This window comes from Equus caballus, chromosome 8 (assembly GCF_041296265.1).
Source record: "Equus caballus isolate H_3958 breed thoroughbred chromosome 8, TB-T2T, whole genome shotgun sequence".
In the NCBI taxonomy this organism is placed as follows: Eukaryota; Metazoa; Chordata; class Mammalia; order Perissodactyla; family Equidae; genus Equus; species Equus caballus.
This window is the reverse complement of record NC_091691.1, coordinates 25,943,773-25,971,250: the sequence shown is the minus strand read 5'-3', so window position 1 is coordinate 25,971,250 and position 27,478 is coordinate 25,943,773. Positions and strand designations below refer to the sequence as shown.

The following is a 27,478-nucleotide window of genomic DNA, read 5'->3' as shown; positions in this document are numbered from 1 at the left end:
ACCCACTACCAAGAAAGACAGTCAAAAAAAAAGAGGAAAATTCTGACCCGAGAAAAGAAAAAGTATAGGGAAATCTGAAAAGGAATTTAAATAAGTTTAAACTCTTCAGTGTGATACAGGAGGTGAAAGCATCGTTTCAACAAGAACAGGACAATCTCAAATAAGAATAGGGACATATAAAAAAGAACCACTTAGGAATCTTGGAACTTAAAAATGCATTCATTGAAATAAAAACTCAGATAGATTCCTCTAATTATGCACCCATCCCCACAAAATAAATCAAGACAGAAAAAGTATGAAAGAGGATCATTAGCACAAAATATTCTCATGTAAAGGTTCTTTCCTACTGTGCATTGGCTCTTAGCCATCAATCGTCTTTTCTCTCACCTCAATGACTTCCCCTATTAGAGAAAGTGTTTTCTCCCATTTGTGAACTGTTTGCAGAAAAGGTCCCACAAATCTGCTTCCCGAGATGCTCTGCAGGTTGACGGTGTTGTCGTCCAGGCACTGGATAATTTCGTCAACGGCCCCCAAGATGTAGCCCCGCTCCTGGGTGCCCTTGTAATACTTGACCACGTTAAATTTCATATTTTCCCACGTGTCCAGGATTTCCTTCACAGCCTGGTCGGGAGTATAGAAAGAATGCTTCAGGCCCATAAATTGAAAAAGCAGAACCTCAACCCAACAGCAACTTTCTGGGCTTGCTTCCGACCAGCTCCTCAACCCGGAGTCTGGGCTGGTTTCCCAAGGAAGCAGAGATGCTGCCGTGGTGAGGCTAGCCATCACGCACCAGGCCATAGCTGTGGGCCAGCGAGCACCTTCCAGACGTGATCTCCCTCAGCCCCCAAAGCACCCTAGGGAGGCTGGGAAAATTGGTACCCACACTTCACAGAGGTGGGGACTGGGACCTCGGAGCGGGGAGGCAGCTCGCCAAGTTCACTCAGCAACTGAGCCACAGAACGGGGTGTAAGTTCCACGGTCTGCCTCCATCCGCACACTGGTGAGCTCTGGCCCGTGCTTCCTCTACCGCAGGCCAGAAACTCAAATTACAAAGTAATGTGACTGTTTATGATTACATTTTCAAAAACACACCCATATCAACATTTATGTGTATGTGTATATGTATGTACATGTGTATTATGTGCATATGTATGCATATGTCTGTGTGTATGTATGTGTATACATGTATGTATGATGTGTGTCTTGTGTACACCTGTGTGCATCTATGTGTAAGGGCATATACATGTGTGTATGTGTGTGTGCATGTTTTGTGTATGTGTGAATATATGTGTAGTGTGTGTACATTTGTGTACATGTGTATATGCATTTTTTAAGTATTAAAGGATATATACTAAAATGTTAATATTATCTTCAGGTGGTGGAATTAAGTGATTTGTTTATTTTCTTGGTTTTCTAGCATGAACATCCCTTATTTCTTTAATAAATAAATTGAAAGTGAAACTATAATTAAGAACAATAAAAGATTTAACCCAGGCAGAAATTCTATTTCTAGAACAAATAATTCTTTACTACTCAAACACAACAGGTACTAGAGCAAACAATTCTCTTTGAATTAAAAAAATGATTCTTTTTTTCTCTAGACTGTTTTACAACTAAAAACAGTCTTACCTTCTCGATGGCGATCTCCTTGATGGCTGCCGTCAGAATCTCACTGAGAACGTCCGTATGTTTGTGAAGTTCCATAGCAAACATGTTTTCCAAGGTGAACGTTTCGGTCATTTCAAAAAATACGCCTGTCTTTTCCATAAGGTCCTTCCAGTGCCTGCAAGAGCATCCACGTTAGCGCTTCCTTGACTCAGTGATGGATCTAATTATTCCCACAAACCACAGGACAAATCCCACCTCAAACACTTCTTGTAACGGAATTCTGAAATAGGAGGACATCGTGGGAATTATACTTCCAAAGTTTCCAAAACCCCACTGCTGCCAGAATTAAACCCAGGAAACAACATCTAGCAAGACATTCTCCCGGATGGCTAGTCTTCAGGACCACCGGCAGAAACTGCTTCTGTCGTGTGCCTAGACCAGTGACGCCAACCTCTGCCGAGCGCTCAGCCCGTCTGCGAGCCTGGTATAAATTACGAGCACTCGTGTGCTTGATAAATACTTATCAACACTAACTCTGAGCCAGGCAGTGGGCTAGCTGCGGGGGGGGGGGGGGGGGGGGGGGGGACATGGTGACAGAAAGGCAAGACCCCCGCCCTCAGGAACACTGCCACCTACCCAGGGAGACCGTGAGAAAACGATAAAATCAATCTGTAAATTAAATAAGTACAAAGTGTATCGAGTACCACAGAAAAACCTGCAGAGCGACGGGGAGGTAGGGAGGGGTCTCGTGGGGACAGGAGGATCTGGACAGACACACGGCTAGGCAGCTCTGCTCTTGACCCCATTTGGCCTCCTTTTAAGGTTCACATTTTGCCTGTGGGTTTGCCCATTTTTACAGTTCCATTTATATGGAATGAATGCTAAACCCGGTGCCAGAGCAGCAGAATGCCAGGTAGCCAGCATATAAGCAGCAAGCATAGAATCGCTGATTTTTGTTGTAAACACACACACACACACAAGATGGTGAGAAAGGCGAACCTCCTGTTTTATTCTCTCTTGATCCCAGGCCCAGCCCAGGAGCTGATATGAAGGAGGGGTTTTACAACCCTGGCGGGGGTCAGAGGGTCCACAGGTGACACAGCATGAGATACACTGGGTCACCAGGGAGAAAGGGACCCCTTTCAGCATCCTTCCACTCTTTCTAATTACGTCAAACAGCCAGTCTCGGCTCGGGGCTGCAGGGCCTCCGACACCTCTGCACTGTCACCCACTGTGCTTCGGGGTAGGCCTCAGCTCAGCGACAGGCAACAGTGTTGAGCTAAATTTTTAAAAAATAATTACTTTCTATTTACGGCAAAAGCTTTTGGTTTTTCATTTACGGCGCTAACGTAAGTTTCTTTTTAGAATACATTCATTTAAGTAAAAAAGAAACAAGCTGATAGGAACAAATACACAGAGTAATGACAGTATAGGCCATACTGGGATATGACAAAAATGGTGGGAAATGACCTGAGTTTGGGAAACATTGGGTTATGGGATCATAAAACAGGGAACTTTAGCTAGAAAATGCTTCCTTCTGCCTAGTTTACTTTCTGTCTAGGTGAGAACACTGAAGAATGTTTACTACAGGTAAAAGTGAGCGTCCCAGGGTCTCAGTAGAACGGTGACAAAGACGGGCTTGGAATTCACGTCCCCTGGGCTCAGGGCTGCCACACTGGGTGGAAGGGAGATTTACAGGTGTAGAGAGGTGTCAAAGACACATGAGCACTGAAGGGACACCTTCTCGAGGATGTAACCAGAAGGACGGAAGGGAAGTGGGAGGGGAATGACTTTCTCACTATGTAGAATGAAGGCATTTGGCGCCACTACATGACTCTCTGTCCACACTTGGAGAAATATGATGGAAGAGGAGAGGAAGACATCAGGGAGGATGTCACTCACAGAGCTCCTACTAATTCCTGTCCCTGTGGAGCCACATCCAAATGATCACAGAGCAATGAGGGTGGACCTACTCCCTGGCACCCTCAGGACTGGTCGGCTGTCCCATTAGAAAACTAGCGAGACCTGCTCTGTCCAATATGGCGGCCGCGAGTCCTGTGTGACCATCTGAAATGCGGCCAGTCCAAACTGAAATACTCTCTAAGTGTAAAATACACACCAGATTGCAATGTATTTTTTTAAGGAGAATGTAAAGTACCTTGTGATTAATCTTTTACATCAATTACATGTTGAAATAATGTTCTGTATACATTGGGTTAATTAAAACATATTATCAAAATTATTTTCACCCTCTTTCTTTTACTTTTTCACTGCAGCTGCTAGAAAATCTTAAATTACATATGTGGGTCACATATTTCTGCTAAATGGCGCCAATCTAGACCCCTTGCTATTTTTTTAAAACCTTCAAATGAAGCAACTGCAAATGCCACTTTACAGCCAACAGGGTTTGTTTTTTTAAAAAAAATAGGAGAATCCTCATGGTTGATAACTTTACAGAAACAATATTATAGAAATATCCCCTGCATACTTCTAGCCGTGCATCGCTCTTGAAGCCCTGTTCCCCATCATCAGATCTAAGCAAGACGATTTGGACTAAAAGCTCCTCCCACACTCTCCCTCGGCCAGCAGAGGACAGAACGCACCTGTCTCTCATTGCGTCGTGCTTCAAGTCAAGGAGCAAAGGGATGGAGTCTTTGAAGGCCTTCATTTTTGCTTCCAAATAGTAGGCCACCGATAGGTTCCGGACCTGCCGCGGCAGCTTTCTGAGAGCCTTGAGAAAACCTTCAATTCCTTCCTGGAGAAACTGGACATTCAGGTTGATCCAGAGAGTCTGAGACCATTCTTCTTTTGCAGCCTGGAAATGGGCAAGAAATAGTCCCATCAACGAGACCCCTTCAGAAACTCGAAGGTCGCTCGACCGGGAAAGCATGTTCCTAACGGCCCAGTCACGCTCACTTCTTGTAAAATAGTACCACCCACCTGCCCACAGCAGCCTCAGATTCACAAAGGAAGGATTGATCAAAGGCTCTGAAACACAGACAAAAGAATTCCAACTTTTTTAAGCCCTCGCCAACATAATGCTGTCTCTGAGGATGGGTGAAATCCAAAAATACATCTCCTTTTCGTTAAGAGGAAAGTGAGAAGTATGAAATCAGAAGCAGGCACTTTTTGTGGTTGTTTTTATTGAAGTACAATTGACATACAGTATCCCACTCGTTTCGGGCGTACGTCATAGCGATTCACTATCTATAGACGTTATGAAATGATCACCAGGCTAAGACGTTACCTTCTGTCACCTACAAAGTCATTAAAGTGTGATTGACCATAGTCCCCATGCCGTCTGAGTCCCCACGAGTCGCTCCCTTCAGGACCAGCAGTCTGTACCCCTCATTGCCCTTCACCTGTCACCCGCCCCCAACCCCTCCCTCCTCTGGTGGCCTCTGGTTTGTTTCCTGCATCTGAGTCTGTTTCTGTTTTGTTTTTTAGAGTCCACATATAAGTGAAATCATACGATACGTGTCTTGCTCTGTCTGACTTACTTTTTAAACCAGGGAGTCACTTGGGTCTTAGTACGTACAACTCCGCTCGGGAGCTGTCATACATGCTTCTCTTTTCTGATAAAAGAAGCTAAGTTTACAAATACGGACAACTGAGATCATCTTACTTGATTATCATAAAAAGAGGCTTTTTGTGTTCTATTTCCCTGAGGTTTAATGTATAAAGTACTGTCTTGCATACAATTTAACGTCTTGATTAGTTTGCATTTTTAACTTGTAACATCTAGGTTTGACAGAGTTGCTTCAAGTCATGAAACGTATTTGACAGGAAATTGTATTAATTGAGGAAATATACGTATGGTATATTTCATTATACGGTATGTTTCATTACGGTAATTTTTTTAACTCAAGGTGTAAACGACGTTATAACATATTTACATTTTTTCATTTCTCTTCCTTTCTTCATTTTCTGAAAAGATACTAAAAGCTCGGTTTTTGGCTTATTTCTAGATGACTTCCATGATTCACAACCTCATTTTTGCAAAAATTTAATGAGAGGTGAATTACAAAGAAATCATTAAGAAATCAAAGTACTTCTTGGAGTTTCTGCATCTACACACACAGCCGGTCAACCACTGCGATGCCTGCCTCTCCCCCACCCTCCACGCCTTTCCCCTCCACTCTTTCGTTGAATACACTTGTAAAACCATAACTATGGTTAACCTCTAGTTAAACATTGACCTTCATCAGTGCTCAACACCTACGCCTGGGCAGCCAACTGTGATTGCTGAAAACACTCAGCCTTGCTCACAGCCTCAGTCTAAATCCAGGAGTCATGGGACCCCCCCACGTGTCCTTGGCCCAATCGCTCCTCCATTCTTCTAGGCCACCACTTCACCCCCGCCCCGCTATCCTCCACCAGCCACCCCTCCACCCGTCGTCCTCTCTGCTGATCTTGCTGTGCACGTCCCTGGGGAAGTGAAGCAATGAGAACAGGACGTTCAACTTCTGCTCGAAGCATCTCCACGCATACGCTCTGCCTTCCCCGTACGACGACAGATAGCCCTACCTGCCTCCTGGTTGAGGCCACATCTTGATCCCAGCCCTCCCACCTACTCAAGGATACCAGAGATCACTCGGGCAAGTCTCCCTTCTGTCTCCTATCACCAGTGCGTCCTCCTTCCTGGGTCATCCCACCAGTCTCCAAACTCACGTTGTGATTTCTCCCATCTTTAAAAAAGTCACCCTGACCCCACACCCCCCACTCCTCTAGTCTCTGCTTCTCTTTCTAACAAGACTCATTGGAAAAGTTGTCTATAGCTGGGGTTTCTAGCTCCTCTCATCCCATTCTCTGTTTTTTCCTAAACTTTATTGAGGATTAACTCGTGTGCAATAAGCTGGACATGTTTAAAGTGTACAATTTGGTAAGTTTTGACATATGTGTACACCCATAACACTGTCACCGCAATCGAGAGAATGAACTTATCCATCACCTTCATAGCTCTCCTCTTGCCTCTCTCTTATCACCCCCTTGCACCCTCAGGCAACCACTGATCTGCTTTCTGCCACTATAAATTCTCTTGCATGTTCTAGAATTTTCTGTAAATGGAATCATACAGCATGCACTCTCTTGTATCTGGCTTCTTTCACTCAGCGTGATTCTGAGATTCAGCCATGTTGTGTGGGGGTCCCGACAGTTCAGTCCTTTATTACTGACAGTATTCCATGGGACGGATGAGGCACGATTGAAGTACCCGTTCACCTGTTGACGGACCCGAGGGTTGTTTTCAGTCGGGGGCTGCTACATAGCAAGCTGTGTGAAGATCCCTGCAGAAGCCTCTGTAAGGACCTACGCTCTCTCTCCTCTTGGGTAAACAGCTTGGACGCACTCAAGTCCAGCTCCCACAGCCACCGCCCCATCAAGACTTTTCTTTTGGAGGTCACAGTGGCCTCCGGGATGTGAAATTCTGTGGTCATTCCTCACTCCTCTTGCTTGATCCACCAGCAGCGTTTGATGCCGTTGACAGTCCCACCCCCTCGAAACGCTTTCTCGCTCGGCTTCTCAGACATCAGCTTCCTGCCGCCTGCGCCACTCCTCGTGCTCCTGTCCTTTTGGGGGTCTTCTTCTCATGGGATTTGATGTTGGACCCAGGCTCGGTCCTTGTTCCTCTCCTCTATGGACCACACTCCCGGGTGTACCAGGCTTAGATAGTGTCCCCCCAAAATGCGTGTCTGCTCAGAACCTCGGAATGTGACCTAATTTGGAGAAAAGGTCTTTGCAGATGTAATTAATTAAGACAAGGACGTGCTGGAGGAGGGTGGGCCCTAAATCCAATGACTGCGCCAGGAAGAAATCCGCTCCTGATTCAGAGCCTTCCTCAAACGCCCCCTCCCTGGGCCACTTCCCTCCTCCTCTGGGCTCCACAGCACTCTGTCCACCTCATTTCTATCACATATCATAGCGATACCGTGATTTGTTCCAGTGTCACCGTGATGATTAATTGTACGTGTGAACTTGCCTGGGCCAAGGGGTGCCCAGATGTTTGGTTCCTCTGGATGTGTCTGTGAGGGTGTTTTGTTTTTGTTTTTGTTTTGAGGAAGATTAGCCCTGAGCTAACTACTGCCAATCCTCCGCTTTTTTTGCTGAGGAAGACTGGCCCTGAGCTAACATCTGTGCCCATCTTCCTCTGCTTTATATGTGGGACGCCTGCCACAGCATGGCTTGACAAGTGGTGCCATGTCCGCACCCAGGATCCGAACCGGGGAATCCCGGGAAGCCAAGAAGCGGAACGTGAGCACTTAACCGCTGCACCACCAGGCCGGCTCCTGCCCCTGCCCCAGGCCCTTTGTAACGGTGGCATCAAGTCCGCTGGGCCTAATCGACTCCTGCCTTCCCCCCCGGGGAGACTGAGTGTGTCAGCGGGAGGCTCACCTTGAGTCCTTCGTAGAGCTCGTAAATGGTCTTGAGCCCGCTCATCTCCTTCTGCACTTTGAGCAGCTCTGGGTACATTGTAATGGGAAGATCAAAAAGCTTCTCAGCATTGGCCAGCTCCTGGCGGTTCTTTTCATGCCTCGTTAGCTCCCTTTCGAAAACGCCTAAAAGTTCGAGCCCTAGTAAATAAGTAAATAAATAGATTAATGAATACATACATTTTAAGGCATACAAAACTGACTAGGAAATCATGAACAATGTACATAAACTATCATTTCATCCACAGCAGCCATCCGGGAAGACAAATTTAGAATTACCAGATTTTATCTCGTTGTCATTCTAACTGAAACCAGAGGGACAGCTACAGCTTCAAGCTCCTCCAGTTAGAAAATTCTGTCTCCTTAGTATTCTCCCTCTAAGTGGTCTCCACCTGGGCTGCACATTAGAATCCCCACGGGAGGGGCCGGCCCCGTGGCCGAGTGGTTAAGTTCACGTGCTCCGCTGCAGGCGGCCCAGTGTTTCGTTGGTTCGAATCCTGGGCGCGGACATAGTGCCGCTCATCAAACCACGCTGAGGTAGCGTCCCACATGCCACAACTAGAAGGACCCAAAACAAACAATATACAACTGTGTACTGGGGGACTTTGGGGAGAAAAAGGAAAAAATAAAATCTTTAAAAAAAGAAAAAAGAATCCCCATGGGAGCTTTTAAAAATCTGGACGTCCAGGGAGCCAGCCCGGTGGCACGGCAGTTAAGTGCGTACGTTCCCCTTTGGCAGGCCCGGGGTTCTCTGGTTCAGATCCCGGGTGCGGACATGGCACCACTTGGCAAGCCATGCTGTGGCAGGCGTCCCACGTATAAAGTAGAGGAAGATGGGCACGGATGTTAGCTCAGGGCCAGTCTTCCTCAGCAAAAAGAAGAGGATTGGTGGCAGATGTTAGCTCAGGGCTAACTTCCTCAGAAAATAAAAATAAATTAATTAAAGAAAAAAAAATCTTGATGACCAGACAACCCTCCAGAACAAGGGAATCAGACTGTTAGGACCTGGGCCCCAGGCGTCAGTGGTTTTTCAAGTTTCCTTGGGTGAACCCAGTGTGCAGGCAAGGTTAAGAACCATCACTCCCTCCCCTTTCCTGTAAAATTCTTAAGCAAAACATACCCAAATACCTCAGTCAAACCAACACGGATATTCTTACCTTTATCAAGATCTTCACCAACAGAACCAGGCCCTTCACGATAAAAACGTTTCGCAAAATCCTCGACCTGCTGTCTGTAGTTTAGTATTTCTCCTCGAGTAATCTGAGGAAAGCAGGGTTGCATTAATTTAGCCCCATGGACATTTTTCAATATCTTTACTCAGAAAGTAAAAATTAAGAAAGTACCTCCGTGAAAGTTTTCTTTATGCCCCCAAGAGCATGTTCCACATTCACTGAATCATTAAACAGATTTAACCACATGCTCTCAATCTTGTCAACCAGTTCTTTCTCTGCATCGGGAGGCTAATGAAAAAAACAAAACAAACAATAAATGATCAGCAATTTAGAACTAAAATTTCTGGTCACAGCTGCTGCCCAGGGTGGCATAGTAGTTAGGTTTGGCACACTCCACTTCAGCCGCCCAGGTTCAGGGATTGGGATCCCTGGCACAGACCTACACCACTCGTCAGCCATGCTGTGGCAGTGACCCACATACAAAATAGAGGAAGACTGGCACAGATGTTAGCTCAGGGCCAATCTTCCTCACCAAAAAAAAAAAAAAAGCTACTCCCCAGTGACTTCTGCTTCTGGTAATTGCAGACTAAGTCATTTGAACCCAGAAAAAAGCTGGTTGAATCATAAAAAATTCTACTTTTGTAATTAAAATAAAATCAGGACAAAGTCATTTTTAAAAATAAATAGATAATATAGATAGATGGACAGGGCCATAGATAACATAGAGAGATAAGTCCTTCATCAACTAAAACTCAGCTTTAAATCGACTTAATCTCTGATTCAAATCAGGTTATCTTGGCTTGTAATGCACCCAGCTGTGCTGTCTGTCAGCAGTAAAAACAAATCTCTGATGAAACACAAGGTCATCCGGAGGCCCCAGCTCCCTAGACAGTTTGTCACAGACACTATCTAGCATTTGATCAGAATTAACTGGCATCTGAGGCTGCAAAATGAGTTGAGTGAAACCAAGAGGTCCATAGACAATATAAGCAGACCATAATGGAGATTAAGATGGAATTGAAAATAATTTCACCTAATCGAGTAAAGGAAACAAAAGACAAAATTGATAATTTTAACAAAATTCCTTGAAACCACGTTTAACAACCCTAAGCAAAGAACAACTGAATTATTATCATCTACCAGTTTCTTTTATTGTCTTATTTCTCTCACTTTCTCTCTTCTTATCATTTTCGCAAGAGTCCTTCACTTATTAGAGGAAATTAACCCACGCGCACACACACAAAGAAAAAAAACAGACAAAAAGGAGGAGGGAGAATCGAAACGGTGAGAAGTCACAGACCAGGCTGCCAAAAAGACTATTTGAGCCCCACAAGATCAAGAAACAATCTCTAAGTTTGCATTCCTCTAAGTCCCTGGGACTGCTTGACATTTAAATTTTATTACTTAAAGTCATAAGCAAACGCATGGCAGTCCGTTTGAGCAACATTTCTGAAAAGGGTCTCGGTGTTGAACCCGACCGCGAGGCGCCGAGGAGGAATGAGCTGGCTCACCTGCAGGTGGTACATGGCCATGGTGCGGTAGCGCTCCTGGACGTCCCTGTACCTCAGCTCCATCACCAAGGATTTACTTCTAATTTCTGCAATTGTCGCGAGGACGAACTTGAGGTCTTCCAGGGTATTGGGGCTCTTCTTCAGGTTCTTGCTCAGGTGCTGTAAGAGAAAAGTCAAAGGGCACTTAATGAACATAGAGGAAAGCAGGAAGCAGCACCCAATGAAGACCTGACTTTCACGAAAAGTAGCGTGAGCCGAGCCCGGCCGTCCGCCACCTCTATCTCTTCGTGGAGGCTGTGGAGCTCCTCCTTGGCCGACTCATTGAGCAGTCTTCCCAGCGAGGTCACCCAGGACTTGGCGTTCTCCTGCACGGTGTAGGCCAGGGGCCCCAGCTGCAGCCTGACGCAGTGCTCGTCCCTGACTAAGGGGTGGTGCACGACTTCACACGCTATCCTGGAATAGAACTGCAGCTTGTCGTCGTACGCCACGCACGGAGGTTTCTTGGCGGCAAATTTCTCCATCACGATGGCTTTGTCCAGCTTCCAGAGGGGTCGGTACCTCTTCCACTTCTGCAGGTATTTCATGAGATTGACCAGAAGCCTGTGCACATTCTGCGGGATCATAACAGCTTGTTCAATTATCTGAGGGTTCAGAGAAATGTCATTGTAAAAGCTGACGATAACCAGTTCCTCTTCCTCCCCCTTCTGGGGAGGGCATTCTATGCAGCTGCCATTCATCCATCGAACGAAATGCTGCAAAACAAGAGTCGGGAGAAGACGGACGTCAGTATCCACAGCGCTTCCTGTGTGTCGATTAGTGTTCAGTGATGTCTTTCTAGTAACGGAAATCACTTCGTTATTAATAAATTGTACTAGATTATACACATGACCATAACCTTTTGTTCCTCCCATCAAGAGAAGAGCCTAGGAGCTAGCTGGGTGGCGCAGCGGTTAAGTGCGCACGTTCCGCTTCTCAGCAGCCCGGGGTTCGCTGGTTCAGATCCCAGGTGCGGACATGGCACCGCTTGTCAAGCCATGCTGTGGTAGGCGTCCCACATATAAAGTAGAGGAAGATGGGCATGGATGTTAGCTCAGGGCCAGTTTTCCTCAGCAAAAAGAGGAGGATTGGCGGCAGATGTTAGCTCAGGGCTAATCTTCCTCAAAAAAAAAGAAGAGCATATTTTCCCACCTGGACTAGCCTGTGACTTAAACTGTGCCACCAGCAGGGGCAGCAGCATCATTATGCAAGTTCCAAGCCAAGGGCTCAACCAGGCCCGCAGCTCCAGCTCTCGAGCTCTTGAAACCTTGCAACCATGAGACGAACGAGCTTGAGCTGGCCTATGGGACAATGACCAGCCACACACAGGAGAACCCAGCACCCCAGCCAAGAGCCAGCCAAGCGTCAAACATGCGAGTGAGCAGAGCCAAGCCCAGAAGAACCGCCCAGCAGAACTCAGCCTGCAGAGCCATGAGCTCAATAGATAGTTGTGGTTTTAAGCCACTAAGATTGGAAGTCACTTGTTATACCAACAAGAAACTTTTTAAATAACAATGGCCATCCACCTCCTATGGGACGGATGAGTAAAACAACATTAGTGTCCTTACACACAGATGAAGACACATACAGTGGGGCAAATTGACTCCCTGGTGTTCCAGAACAAATCTGTTAACTTGACACCTTGACTCTGCAGGGGCTGCAGTCAAGATTTCCTCTTCTTTTAATCAAGTGTGGTTCATAAGCAAACCATGGATGTGTTGCACATAACTTCTCTGAACCATGTCTTGCCATCTACATAACAGGCGTAACAACAACTAGCAATACCAGTGCCAATGTCAATGACACCAGCTGACATTTCTTTAGAGCTACTGATTGCCAAGCACCGTGCTAAGCTCTCGACATGTATCCCATCACTTGTCCTCCCAAAGACTTGAGAAGGTGGATCATGTTAGCATTCCCACTTAACAGAGGAGGCCATTAAGATTCTAGTTTCAAACTTTCACTCCTTTTGTTTTCAGTCAAGAAAGATGAACCCTGACACTCAGAGAGATGGTGCAGGTAAGCCACGCTCAGTTTCCGAGTCGTAAATGGTTACTTGCAGAGATTCCTGTTAATAAAGTACATTTTCCAAGAGGATAGGCAAAAATTCTTTTCATTTGAAAGAAAGCATTTATGAAGGTAAAATAATACAGACTTCACAAAAAGCCTCAAATCCATCTATTGGTGAAGGAGAAAAACTGGTTAAGTTGGTTAAATTGGTGTGAAACGTTGTGACTAATATCCATCATGGTTTTTTAGGGTTGGTCCTGAGCTAACATTACTGACAATCTTTTTTTGTTCTTCTCCCCAAAGCCCCCCAGAACACAGTTGTATATTGTAGTTGTGGGTCCTTCTAGTTGTGCTGTGTGGGATGCCGCCTCAGCACGGCCTGATGAGCAGTGCCATGTCTGCGCCCAGGATCCGAACCAGCGAAACCCTGGGCCACCGAAGCGGAGCGCGCGAACTCAACCACTCGGCCTCGGGGCCGGGCCCTCCAGAATGCTCTATGCACAGTCTTTCTATTTATTTAGCACTGGGACATTATTTTGATTCCTGTTCAAAGAGTCAGTGATGTAACCTATAAGTTAAGAGAATTTACATGACAAAGGATTAAAAACAACTTCATGAGCATAGATTACAAATATGTGCAATCTAGTCATTAACTTCCAAGCACAATGAAATGAAATTCCCTGTTTGTAACATCTACACTTAGTTTTCTGCTTAAAAAAAAATGCCTGAAAAAGGTTTGAGTTTCTGAACAAACTAAGTCAAGAGAAAGATGCTAGTGTCCTAACGGGGTGTGACATCCACAAAGATGGCCCTATTTTCCCATTGTTGGTAAGACATAAAATCTGGTTTATTTGCCAACAAACACTCATTCGACAGGCATTGACGGAGAGCCAACTATGTGCTAGATGCTGTTCGAGGTGCTGGGGATTCAAATGTGAACACACAAGGTCCATGTTCTCATGGAAATTACATTCTAGTGACATGAGATGGTCAACAGGTAAATGAGCAAGTAGATGAGTAAGAAAAGGTCAGAGAGTGATGAGTGCCAGGAAGAAGGCGGATTAGGGTGACGCGATAGAGAAGGACAAGCAGGAGCCAGCGAGTAAAGGTCTGGGGGCAGACGTTTCCAGGCAGAGGGAACAGGTAGTGTAACCGTTTCGAGGAGGAACGAGGGTGTCCTGCTGGAGGTGCATTAGGCTGGAGCACAGTGGAGCCTGATTGGGGTCAGAACTGAGTTCAGAAAGGTAGGCAGGTGTTGGATTGTGAAGGGCCTCCTGGACCGCAGTAAGGAGTCTGGGTTATGTTCTAAGCGCAGTGTGCAGTCACTGGGGGTTTTCTTACAAAGGCTGATATCAAATGATTTGTATTTTAAGAAGGTAATTTGATCAGGTGTGGTGGAGAATGGACTGTAGAAACTTTACTGCAATAGCCCAGGCAAGGAAGGACAGCACCTCGGGGTAGCTTGGTCACGTGGAAAGGAGAGGAGAGGACAGACTGGAAGTGAGTTTGGGAGGCGAGACAACGGGCTGGATACGGGTGGACGAGACAAACAGAGGAACCAAGGATGGCTGCTAGGTTTTCGGCTCAAGCAGTTGGGTGGATGTTGCTGCCATTTCCGGTAGGAGGGCAAACTGGGGTAGGAGCAAGGTGCAAGGTGGGAAGCCAAGAATTCCACCTTGGATGTGCCAAGTCTAAGGTCCAAGGGGAGACATCAAGTAGGGGACCGCCTGCAGTGTGGGGTGTGGTAGAGACGTGGGGTTGGAGGTGGAAATGGGGTGGTCATCTCCACCGGGGAGGTATTAAGAACCATCGGAGTGGTCATGATTATACAGAGAGAAGAAAAGGGAGCCAGGATCAAGCCCTGGGACAGTCCAACATTTAGAGATTACAGAGGAGGAGCGGGATGACTCTCTGGGCAAAGAATGGAAGTGGACCGTGTGTCCTCACCTCCTCGGTAACGTGCTGTCACCAGCTGGTGGGCCCAGCCGCCTGTGACGAGGAGCCTTCTGTGAAACAACCCAGACACCTCCGCCCTTACCTTGGTGACCTCCACGCAATTGCGGACACAATGGACGCACATTTTGTCAATCTCGTTTGCATTGGGATGAAGGATGATCTCGGGCGCCGTCAAAATGGTTTCCGTTTGGAACAAAGGGACGTTTCCAAGGATTAAAGAATTGAAAGACTGCAAATTCCTATGAGGGGTTAATAAAAAAGACTCAGCTCTCACTAGAGTGAACCAGATCCAACAACTGATGAGAACGACTAGAGGCCCAGCATTCACACATCAAACGCCTACTGCAAGGAGTGTTGCGGGGTGGGGCTGTCAGGGGCAGCCTGGGCTGAGTTTTAGTATATAATTTTTTGTGGCCTAAATTTCATAAATAGCTCATTTCTCCCTTTGGGAAGTTAATATCTATTAGTTGGAGGATACGTAAGTAATAATGACGACTTCCAAACGCTCGACTCTGGCGCAGGAAAAATGTTCTTCACACCAGCCTTTGTCTTCCCCCAGAAACTCCCTCCGTCTTTCAGCTCGCTCCTTATCTTCAGGACTCAGTGGAGACGTGGCCTCTCCCTGCCTTTCTAGACACCCAATTATAGCAGCCGTCTCATTCTCCCCCTGGAACATTATTCTGCCTTATTTCTAGAAGTCATCTTGCTTATGTCTGTTTGCTTGTGTCTTGCCCTGTGAGGAACGGAGAAGTTCCAGAAGGACAGAGGCCTTGTCAGGTCCAGTGCCTGGCATATGGCAGGTTCTAATAAACCTCTGAATGAATGAATGAGTGGATGGATGGATGGATAGAGGGATGGAAGGATGGAGGGTGGGGTGGAGGGAGGGATGGAGGAAGGGAGGGATGGACGGATGGAGGCAGGGATGAATCAAGGGAAAACACAGCATATTAGAAAAGGAAACATCACAGGAGGCAGCCCTATAGAAGGGGCTGCTTCAGGAGTTCAAGTTAGAAGCAACAATCAAAAATAGATGAAATACATAGAAAACAGGTTTGTTTAAAGGATCAATTTAGTGAAGTTTGTCAAACTGGGCTCAGGAAACAAGAAGACCAAAGGGCTTTCTTGTGTTTATTAATGCATTATTCCGAGCAGATTTCGGCAGCTCACATGGAAACTTTAACTACAGTAAGAAACTCTAAAATCAAAGTCGGACAAAATAAAAAAGGCACCAATCAGAGGCAGTTTAGTGAAGTGATACTGGCCCAGGTTCAAATCTCAGCTCTTCTTCTTATTAGATATGTGGCCTTGGGCAAGTCACTTAACTTCCCAACAGTCTGTGTCCTCATCTGTAAAATGAGGATGAGAATTGTAAAGAGCATAACATGAGCCTGGTGCAGAGTAAGCGCTCGTTCATGTTATCTTTAAAGATAGATAGAGAGATAGAGAGATAGATATTTAGTGTCAAGAATAAGACTAACAATGCAAATCATAAATAACTATACACTTGCTGCATCCAGGTTACAAACTTGGTTCTAAGCTTCCTAGTAGCCAAGGAGAAAAGGGGAAGCTATGAAGTCAACAATTTATAGTATCTGTAACATTTAAAAACAAAACAACAGGGGCCAGCCCTGTGGCCGAGTGGTTAAGTTCGCATGCTCCGCTGCAGCGGCCCAGGGTTCAGATCCTGGGCGTGGACATGACACAACTCGTCAGGCCACGTTGAGGCAGCGTCCCACATGCCACAACTAGAAGGACCTGCAACTAAGATATACAACTGTGTACCAGGGGGATTTGGGGAGATAAAGCAGAAAAAAAAAAAAAAGATTGGCAACAGTTGTTAGCTCAGGTGCCAATCTTTAAAAATAAAAATAAAATAAAAAAATAAATAACAACAACAAAAAAATGAAAGAGAAAAAAGAAAAATACTTTCTCAGGAGGCTAAGATCAGAAGGGAAAGTAGAGAAATTTCTTCTGCAATTCTTCATAAAAAGATGTTGTGTGATGAAATGAATGCCACCCTTGACAATACAGAGATAATAGTAATAGTGATGAATTTCATAGGCTGGTTTCCCAGAGCAATCCTCAGCCAATAACAGGCACTCAGCTCTCAGTTGGTCTCGCTGAGCTGCTGGGCTGTGGGCTGTGAGCTCCAGGAGGGAAAGCACGGCCTCTACTGCATGAGGCTGGCCCACACAATAGGCATCCAACAATACGTGATGCTCATTCTAGCCAGGGGTTTACTTTAGACCATCGGAAGAGCGAATGGGCCACACATCCTTAAATTAGCCTCTCTCAATATGGGCCAGAGCATCACGCGGGGTTTTGGCAAATACTGAGTGACAGCAGTTCTCTGTTGCCATGTGAACACAGACACGCGCATGTCTCGCAGACAGTCAAAGTGGGGAGGATCATTTCCTTTCCTGTGTCTTGAGGGGCCTAACACGAACGTGACCAAAGTGGAAAGTCATCCCTCCATCCTACGAGCACTCTGTGACCAGAAAGAGACTTCCTGTTCAACTGGTTTTCATTCTGTACCTTGTGACCCCCCTTTAACGATTTATACATGTAAACTATTTTAATCTATGCACACTGTCTTGAAAACAGGCAAGATTAACTTACTTCAGGATGAGCTTTGTCAAGACCTCGTAGATTTTATTTTCCCAGTATTGGTAATAGGAGGCCAGCTTGGGGGCCTTGCCCGTGTTGGTGTGGATGACCAGACCCTCCACTTTGGTCAGTAGAGGCCCGATGGCAAGATACCACCTGACCATGTGGTCCACATCTTTGGCCCTTTCTCGTTCAATGTACTCAAAGAATTCCTTCACACCTGTCGAGGAAGACACCTGTTACAGCTCTTCGTGAACACAGGAAAGGACATTACTCAAAAAGCAATCCTGACATTAGCTGTATCTCTTGGAAATACGAAGACGGCCTCTAAACTTGACCCAAAGCAGGAAACGAGTTAACACCAGAAGTCAAGACACACCCTAAGCAAAAAGTAAACGAGAGCATGGGAATGCCCACTCCGCGTGCTCCAGGATGCCATACTGAAGGTGCTGTTGTATCTCTGGGCAGCCTTGCTTGTCTTGAATTCTTGTTGACTAGTCTAAGACTGCTCAAAATATCTTGTTTGAAAGAGCAAATGTGAGCCTATAAAAATATAATTCACTTTACTGTTACAAAGTTATTGACAAAAGCATTCGTGATTTTCAGCCTCAGGAATATGTAAAACTATCTAAGCGATGCATAAAACGTGACAAAAAGAATTACAAGTAAACGCCTGAGATCTTTAGGGGCGGTTTGATTCCATTCCTGGAAGAAGTGTGTGTGCGTGTGTGTGTGTGCACAATCATGACTAAGAGGTTTTTTTCCATTCCTTCCAGAAGCAGAGAAACAAGAACTCAGATCTACCTGGGAGGTCTTCTTCGCTGTTAGGGGCTGGCTGTTTGAAGAGGTTGATGGCCTCTATTAGCGCCAGCCGGGAAGAAATGTCATCCGCGTTCTTATGGATCTGGTGTACAAGCGACTCAAATTTCCCAATGGCCTGTCTGCACCGAGTTATGTAGTCAGCAATACCTTTGGAGAAAAAGAGAAAGGAAAACAGAAAGATATTTGGCTTCCAACTCTTTCTTTCCGTATCCCTCCCAGCGATGTCGGGAACGTTAATACTGGCACCCCTACACAGGAAGGACCCTGCTCACATCTCTGTGGGCCTTTGAGATGGCAAACATCCACTTAGCACCCTTGGGGCCTGGGACGAGGAGCCCTGTGCTCAGAATCCACCAAATGATACACTTCTTCTGTTTAAATTTTAGGACAATCGTATCTGAAGCAGCATGGGGTAAAAGAGGAGGTCCAACCCTGTTGTCTTCTCATTGCCATGGCAACCTGAACACTCCACTCTGCGCCACCCTGCCTGCAATCTCCTGAGAGAAGTAAACAGCAAGAGCATGACTGGTAAACCTGGGTGAGCACATATGATGGGTGAGGCAATGGTCTAAGCGTGTTACGTTGAGCGTGTCATCGAACCCTCACGGCTATCCCATGAATTGGGTCCTACGATTATGCCGAGTCTACAGATGAGGAAACTGAGCCTCCAGGAGGCTGAGTCACGTGCACAGAGCTGGACCTTTAACCCAGGGGTTTAGCTACGGAGCCCACAGTCCAAACATACGTGTTCTGCATGCAAAGGAGAAGAGAAGAAAAGGAAATGACAAAAAGGAAGGAGATTTAGAGCAAGAGAAGGGAAAGAGGAGGAAGGAAAAAGAGAAGAGCAAAAAATGCCTTGTTTACTTAAAAAAGTAAAAAGGGTGAGGGAGTAGACATACTTTTCCTCCTTCCTCCCACTAACCGCCACAGAAAACCCTGCACGTTATCCATAAAACAAATATAAGACTACGAAAGTGGAGAGAAGGCCAATTGGTGAGCGACCTCAGGATCTGAGGAATGACACGGTGCTACGTTCCCTGGGTTCTGTTTCCTCATCTATCCCAGAGCCAGAGCTGAGGAAGCTGGCCACCCACACGCCAAGGCCCCAAGAAGAGCCTGCTCTCCGGCCAAAGAACCAGAAAAGGGGCATCATGGCAAGACAAAAAGATTTAGACAATAATTGCTTTGCTCCAGCCAAACACCACCCACAAAACTGTGATGTCGCCTCACCCAGTAAGGCCAGGTGGGGGGCCTAGACTTCCACCCTCACAATGCTGTGATGAGGCCCCCCACCCCCATCCCCTCATGCCTACCACGATGGGACCAGAGGAGGCCATGGAGGTTGATGGGATGGGACTGTCATCTCCGCACTCCAGCAATGAGCCCCACTCCCGACCCCACACCGTCAGTGGAGACCACAAGGGAGCTGGAACTCCCACCCCACCCCACAGTAATGAGGTGCTCCCCATCAACTGTCAGCAAAGGCGGGGTGGGGGACCTGGACTTCCATCTTCATCTGACAGTAACCAGAGGGAAGTCAAGATATTCTCAGAAGAAGAGAAACCAGGTGACTATGTCACCAGCAGACCTAAAAGAAGAGCCAAAGGAAGTTCTACAAACAGAAAGAAAATCATAAGAGAAGGAAACTCGGCACATCGGAAGGAAGAAAGAACACAGTAAGCAAAAATATGGGTAAATATAATAAGCTGTCCTTCTCCTCTTGAGCTTTCTACATTAGGTTTGATAGTTGCAGCAAAAATTATAACACTGCCTGTTGTGGTCTAAAATGTATGTAGAAGAAATAGTTAAGATAATTACATTCTAAATGAGAGAGAGTAAAGTGAGTTAAGGTTTCTATACTTTATTCAAACTGGTAAAATTCTATAGATTTTTATACTTCACTCAAACCACCAGGCTGGTCCCGAGTTATGTATATTAATGTAATACCTAGAGCAACCATTAAAAAGTTATACAAAAAGATACACCCCAAAACACTAGATAAGTCAAAATGAAATTCTAAAAATAGTTTGAGCAGCCCATGGGAAGGAAGGACAAAGAAAAACAGAGAAACAGCAAACGGAGAGAAAAACTGGAAAACAGAAAATAAATTGGCAGACTTAAGCCCTAACATATCAATAATTACATTAAATATAAATGGTCTAAATGCACCAGTTAAAAGACAGAGATTTACAGAGTAGATTAAAAACAGGACCCAACTATAGGCTGTCTACATGAAATTCATTTTGAGTATAATGATATAGGCAAGGTGAAAGTAAAGGGTGGAAAAATATATATTGTGCAAACACTAATCAAAGGAAAGCAGGAGTGGCTATATTAACATCAGATAAAGTAGATTTCAGAACAAAGAAAATTACCAGAGACAGAGATGAATATTATGTAATGATAAAAGGGGCTAATTGACAAGAAGACATAAGAATCCTAAATTTTTATGCATCAAAACAACAGAGCTATAAAATATGTGAAACAAAAACTGATAAATCTGAAAGATATAAGCAAATCTAGGATTATAATTGGAGATGTCAACATTCCTCCCTCAGTAATTGATAGAACTAGACAGAAAAACCAATAAGGATACAGAGAAACTCAACAACACCATCAACCACAGACTCTGATCAACATTTACAGAATTCTCTACCCAACAAAGTAGAATACACATTCTTTTCAAATGCACACAGAACATATACCAAGATAGGCTATATCCTGGCTATAAAACAAACCTAAACAAATTTGAAACAAGTGAAATTGTACAGAGTATGTTCTCTGACCACAACGGACTCAAACTACAAATCAATGACAGAAAGATAACAGAAAAATCTCCAAACGCCTGAAAATGAAACAACACACATCTAAATAATCTGTGGATCAAAGAGGAAGTGTCAAGGGAAATTTTCAAAATACATTTAATTGAATAAAAATTAAAATGAAATATATAAAAATTTGTATTTTGATAAATTGGAGCCCAGCTAAAGCAGTGCTGAGAAGGAAATCTATAGCACCAAATGCGTACATTAGGAAAGAGGAAAATCCCAAATCAATAATCTAAACTCCCACCTCAAGAACCCAGAAAAAGAAGAGCAAAATAAATGCAAAGCAAGCAGAAGGAAGGAATAAAGACTGGAGCGGAAATCAATAAAACTGAACACAGAAAAACAACAGAGAAAATCAATGAAAAAAAAGAGCTGCCTCTTTGAAAAGATCAATATAACTGACTAATGTCTAGCAAGATGAAAAGCAAAAGAGAGCAGACACAAATGAACAATATCCAGAAAGAAACAGGAGAGATCACTAAAGACCTCCAGGCATCGCAAAGATAATACAGGAGGCTGAGAACAACTCTGCACAATAAATCTGACAGCTTAGAGGAGATGAGGCACTTCCTTGAAAAGCACAAATACACAACTCATCCAACAGGAAGCGGATCCTTTGAACAGCCCTACAACTATTAAGGAAACTGAATCTGTGATTTTAACAAAGTTAAAAAACAAAGGAGAACAACAAAGAAATTTCCACACAAAAATCTGCACACAAATAAACCTGCCTTTTATAGCAGCGTTACTCATAATTGCCAAAACGTAGAAGCAATCAAGATGTCCTTCAGTAGGTGAATGGATAAACTGTAGTACATGCAGACATGGAATATTACTTGGCAATAGAAAGAAATGCACTATTATACGGAGGAAACTTAAATTTTATTGCTAAGTGAAAGAAGCCAATCTGAAAAGCCTATATACTGTGTGATTCCAACCATACGACATTCTGCAAACGGCAAAACCATAGAGACGGTAACAAGATCAGCGGTGACCAGGGGTTTGGAGGTAGGAAGGCAGGGAGGAGTGAACAGGTGGAATACAGGGGCTTAGAGGGCAGTGCAGCTATTCTGTATGATACTGTAATGGTGGATACACGTCATTATACACTTGTCAAAACCCAAAGAATGCACAACACAAAAACTGAACCCAAATGTAAACTATAGACTTCGGTTAATAATAAGTATTAATTTGGCTCACCAACAGGAACAAGTGTACCACACATTTGTATATGTATACAATGTAACAAGATGTTGATAACAGGGGACACTGTGGCAGTGGGTGGTGGATGGGACATATGGGAACTCTCTATACTTCCTACTCAGTTTTTCTGTAAACCTAAAACTACTCTTAAAAATAGTCAGGGCCCAGGCCCGTGGCCAAGCAGTTAAAGTTCTGTGCACTCCACTTCAGTGGCCCAGGTTCACAGGTTCAGATCCTGGGCATGGACATACCCCACTCACTAGCCACGCTGTGGAGGTGTCCCACATACAAAATAGAGGAAGACTGGCACAGATGTTAGCTCAGGGCTGGTCTTCCTCAAGTGAAAAAAAAGAGGAGGATTGGCAACAGATGTCAGCTCAGGGCGAATCTTCCTCAGCAAAAAAAAAAAAAATAGTCAATTTTTTTCTTTTTAAGATTTTATTTTTTTCCTTTTTCTCCCCAAAGCCCCCAGGTACATAGTTGTATATTCTTCATTGTGGGTTCTTCTAGTTGTGGCATGTGGAACGCTACCTCAGCGTGGTTTGATGAGCAGTGCCATGTCCGTGCCCAGGATTCAAACCAATGAAACACTGGGCCGCCTGCAGCAGAGCACGTGAACTTAACCACTCGGCCACGGGGCCAGCCCCTACAGTCAATTTTTTAAAAATGTTAAAGTCAATAAAGAAATAGCTAAGCCCAAATAGTTTCACTGAAGAATTCTACCAAATATTTAAAGAATTAACAACAATTCTATACAAGCTCTCCTAGAAAACAGAAGAGGAGGAAATATTTCTCAATTCACTTTATGAAGTTAGAATTATCTCGATAATAATACCAGAAAGATAGTTCAAAAAAAAGTTACAGACCAATGTCCTTCATGGATATAGACAAAAAAAATCCTTAACAAAATGTTAGCAAATAGAATTCAGCAAAATATAAAAAGAATTATACACCATGGCAAAGTGGGGTTTATTCCAGGAGCAAAGTTGGCTCAATATTCAAAACTCAGTCAGTGTAATCCACCATATTAACAAGCTAGAGAAGAAAAACTACGTGATAATATTAATCAGTGCAGAAAAAGTATTTGCAAAATTCAACACCCGAGATTTTAAAACTCTCAGAAAAACAATAAAGGATGGGAATTCCTCAACGTAATAAAGAGCATCTACAAAAAAACAACTAACATCACACTGAAAGGAGAAATACTGAATGCTTCCCCCTAAAATTGGGAACAAGGCAAGGATGTTCCCTCTCGTTGCTCTTCTTCAACACAACACTACAAGTTCTAGCCAGGGCGATAAGGCAAGAAATGGAAATAAAAGTCACCGAGGTCAGGAGGAGGAAATAACACTGCCCCATGTGCAGATGACACAACTGTCCAAGGAGGAAATTCTAAGGAAACTACAAAAAAGCTCTCAAACTAATAACTGAGTTCAGCAAGGTCACAGGGTACAAGATAAACATAGAAAAAATTAACTGTATTTCTACTGACTAGCAACAAACAGGTGGCAGAATTAAAAACATGATACCATGTACAGCCCTTCAACAAAAATTAAATACCCAGTGTAAATCTAACAGGTACCGAACTTGTGTGCTGAAAACTACACAAGCTACAGAAAGAAATCAAAGATGTAAACCAACAGGAAGAATGCCATGCTCATGGGTCAGAAGGGCTTAACAGAGCCCAGATATCGATCATCCTCAAACTGATAAACAGATCTAACATAATTCCATCAAAATCCCAGAAAGTTCTTTTGTAGATATAGATAAGATTATTCTTAAATTTATAGGGAAAAGCAAAGGAACTGGAACAGCCAAAATAATTCTTTTTTAAGGAAAAAAAGGGAAGAATCAGTCAGCCCAATTTCAAGGCTTACTGTAGAGCTACAATAACCAAGACTGTGTGGGACTGGCAGAGGGACAGACATACAGATCAACGGAGCAGAGGAAAGAACCCAGAAATGGACAAATATACATATATGCCCAGCTAGTTTTTCAGAAAGGTGAAAAAGCAATTTAATGGAAAAAGTTATCCTTTCAACAAATGGTACTGAAGCAACTGGATATCCATAGACAAAAAAAAGAAAGAAAGAAAGAAAGAAAAAGAAATGAACCTCAACTTAAGTCTCACGGTTTGTACAAAAAAAAACTCAAGACTGATCACAGATTTAACTAAAACATGAAATTATAACGTATTTAGAAAAAAATAGGAGAAAATCTGTGACATCCAGGGCTTGGCAAAGAGTCCTTAGACTTGACACCAAAAGCGTGGTTCATAAAAGGAAAAATTGATAAATTGGACTTCATCAACATTTTAAAGTTTTGCTCTGCAAAAGACAAGCTACAGAGTGGGAGAAAATATCCGCAAACCACCTCTCCAATAAAGGACAGTATCTAGAATATATAAAGAACTCTCCACACTCAACAGTCAGAAAGCGAACAAGACGACGGGCAAAGCACATAAAAAGACATTTCGCGAAGAGGATAGACAGATGGCAAACAAGCACATGACGAGATGCTCAACATCATCACCACGACAGAAATACAAACCAAAACCACAGTGAGATACCACTGCACAGCTATCACATGGCTAAAACATTTAATAGTGACAATACCAAATGCTGGCCAAGATCCAGAGGAAATGGAACACACATTGCTGGTAGGAACGTAAAAGGGTATAGTCACTCTGGAAAACACTATGGCAGCTAAAAAAAAAAAAAGACTAAACATGAAAGTACCATACAACCTGGAAATTGCCGGAAATTGCACTCCTGGGCATTTATCCCAGAGAAATAAGGACTCATATTCACACCAAACCCTGTTTACAAGTGTCTTCACAGCACAAATGTTTATTCACAACAGCCCAACCTGGAAACCACCGAGCTTCCCTGCAACAGGGGAACAGCCACACCATCTACGGCACACCGACACCATCGCGTTTTTTATTCTCCAACTAAAAGGAAGAAACCGTTGATACAAGAACAACTTGGTTAAATCTCCAGAGAATTATGATGAGTGAGAAAAGCCAACCCGAAAAGGTTATATCTTATATTATACAGCACTCTTGAAACGACAAAATTAGAGAAATGGAGAACAGATTCGTGGTTGCTGAGGTTGAGGAGAGGATGGGGGTGGGCGGGCAGGGGGTGTGACTCTAAAAGGGCGACACGAGGGGTCACTGCGGTGTGGAAAAGCTCTGTCTTGACTGTGTCAAAGTCGCTATCTGGGTTGTGATCCGTACTATCATTTCGCAAGAAGTTACCGTTGGAGGGAACTGGGTAAAGGGTGCACAGGACTTCTCTGGGTTAATTCTTAGAACTGCGTGCGAATCCATAATTATTTCAAAATTAAAATTTTAATTTTAGAGAAAAAAGGAAAGGTCACTTTAGTTTTGGAGGAGAAAGCTTTGGGTCAGCAGAGCGTCAAAATGGCATCCCGTCTTATCGCTACTCTCGAGATGAAGTCTAAACCACAAAGGACTTCATCGATGCTCAAAACTTGTTTGTTAACCATATCTATACACACACACAAGTTATAATTCAACCAAAACAAGCTAAAAGAATTATTTTTGCATCCCAAAGTCGAAAAGGCAACAGAAAGATGAATTATGTTACCTAGCGAGTTCCAGTTTAATCTCTTATATCCGGACCTGAACACTCTCACTAATTCCTGAGAGTGATCGTCGAGGAGAAGAGATTCTGCCTCATTTAACGTTCCTATCAGCACGTGATAATGATCCAGCATCTGCTGCAGTCCGTCCGTGTACCTGCGTGTTACAGGAAAGCCATCGACATGAGCAAAGCACAGCGGAGCTTGTGGAAAGCTTAACCACCTTACAGACGGGTTACAAAAGGCCGGTAGCCAGCCGAAAACTTGGATCAAGAGATTTGCAGACACTCAAAACAATGCTCCTCTCCCAACTAACTTTCTTTTTTGGAAAATGTTGGTTACTTTTCATCAAAAGGTGTTATTTATGTTAACATGTACTAGGTTTTTCATTGTTATTTTTAAATAAATGAATAGATGCACATTTTAAACATTTCTTAGTCTTAATTTCTAATGTGGTAAATATTGGTAGTTATAAAATCCACAAAAATGAACACTTTTGGTGGAGGGAATTCTCAATAATTTTTAAAAGTGTAAATAGGGATCCTGAGACCAAAAAGGGTACTGTTGATTTAAGAGAAGAATCTTTTTACCTAAGGAATTTGTCCTCCTGGAGAGCAATGTTCCTTGCTAATTCTGGGACAGAGAACCCCAGCTGTTCCAAGTACTTTGTTTCGTTAATAATCTCTCTGAGGGCAGGTGAAAAATTGATGGCAAAAACAGCCGCCCTGTCAGAGCTCGCAGCCTCATCAGCAATGGTAGAACTCTGCGGAAGAGACATTTCACAAGCATTAGAAGGGCACTCAGGAAGCAATCAGATCAATACAACCCAAGTCAAATGTAAACTGAAAAAGATCGATGTAGGTTGGCGGATGCCCTGACAGACTGCGGAGCTGGCTGGAACGAGCTAGAACACACATCATCGTTGGTGAACAGAGTTTTTAAAGAATTTAGCCACCCACATTTGAAAACTGGGCAATTTCATGTAAAAAGCCAGCATTCTGGGGGCTGGCCCAGCAACATAGTGCTTAAGTTCACATGTTCCACTTTGGCAGCCCAGGGTTCTCGGGTTCAGATCCCAGGTGTGGACCTACACACTACTTGTCAAACCATGCTGTGGTAGTATCCCACATACAAAGTGGAGGAAGATTGGCACAGATGTTAGCTCAGGGCCAATCTTCCCCACCAAAAAAAAAAAAAAAAAAAAGGTCAACTGCCAGCTGTTTCACATATGGTTCAATTAATACTCTGCTTATGTCATCTGATCCAACTCATTTAACAAATGGGGAAACTGTGACACAGAATTAAGCCACTTGCCCAAGGAGTCAAGAGGGCTGCCCAATTTCAGCCCATTTCCCGACCATGACATTACGCTGTCTCCATCTCATTCCTTTCTGCGTCTCCTTTCCTCCCCAGTCGCTGCCCTTCTTCGCCTTTGATTTTGGAATTACCTATCAGCTTCATGAGTGTCAACAAATCAAACCTCAAGAAAATAACAGACACCATCATCCCACACAGCTGCCATCATCTGGGAGAGAATCTGGAAATAGGCACCTTCGTAAGCAGACTCTTCTTCATGAGAGCCGGCAGGACCTGCTCCGTTGTCTCTTTCCACTGCTCGTACTTTTGATCCTCGTAGTCCTTCATTGTCCTACCCACTTCCAAATATCTTTGTTTCACCTGTCAAAGAG

At 44.1% G+C, this 27,478-nt stretch overlaps 1 protein-coding gene across 1 annotated transcript in view; it reads right to left on the bottom strand.

Moving 5' to 3' along the window:
- The window catches only part of DNAH10 (dynein axonemal heavy chain 10), a 137,770-nt gene that overhangs the window by 79,574 nt on the left and 30,718 nt on the right, over positions 1-27,478 (bottom strand). Inside the window, exons 14-27 of the mRNA XM_023647299.2 lie at positions 27,342-27,467; positions 26,381-26,553; positions 25,796-25,947; positions 18,133-18,297; positions 17,341-17,548; positions 14,804-14,960; positions 10,995-11,471; positions 10,720-10,878; positions 9,380-9,496; positions 9,194-9,296; positions 7,999-8,177; positions 4,212-4,423; positions 1,630-1,783; positions 388-621 (exon numbers count right to left, since the gene is read on the bottom strand). Of these exons, the coding sequence (XP_023503067.2) occupies positions 388-621; positions 1,630-1,783; positions 4,212-4,423; positions 7,999-8,177; positions 9,194-9,296; positions 9,380-9,496; positions 10,720-10,878; positions 10,995-11,471; positions 14,804-14,960; positions 17,341-17,548; positions 18,133-18,297; positions 25,796-25,947; positions 26,381-26,553; positions 27,342-27,467 (2,616 nt within the window). The remainder of the gene's footprint in view (positions 1-387; positions 622-1,629; positions 1,784-4,211; positions 4,424-7,998; positions 8,178-9,193; positions 9,297-9,379; positions 9,497-10,719; positions 10,879-10,994; positions 11,472-14,803; positions 14,961-17,340; positions 17,549-18,132; positions 18,298-25,795; positions 25,948-26,380; positions 26,554-27,341; positions 27,468-27,478) is intronic.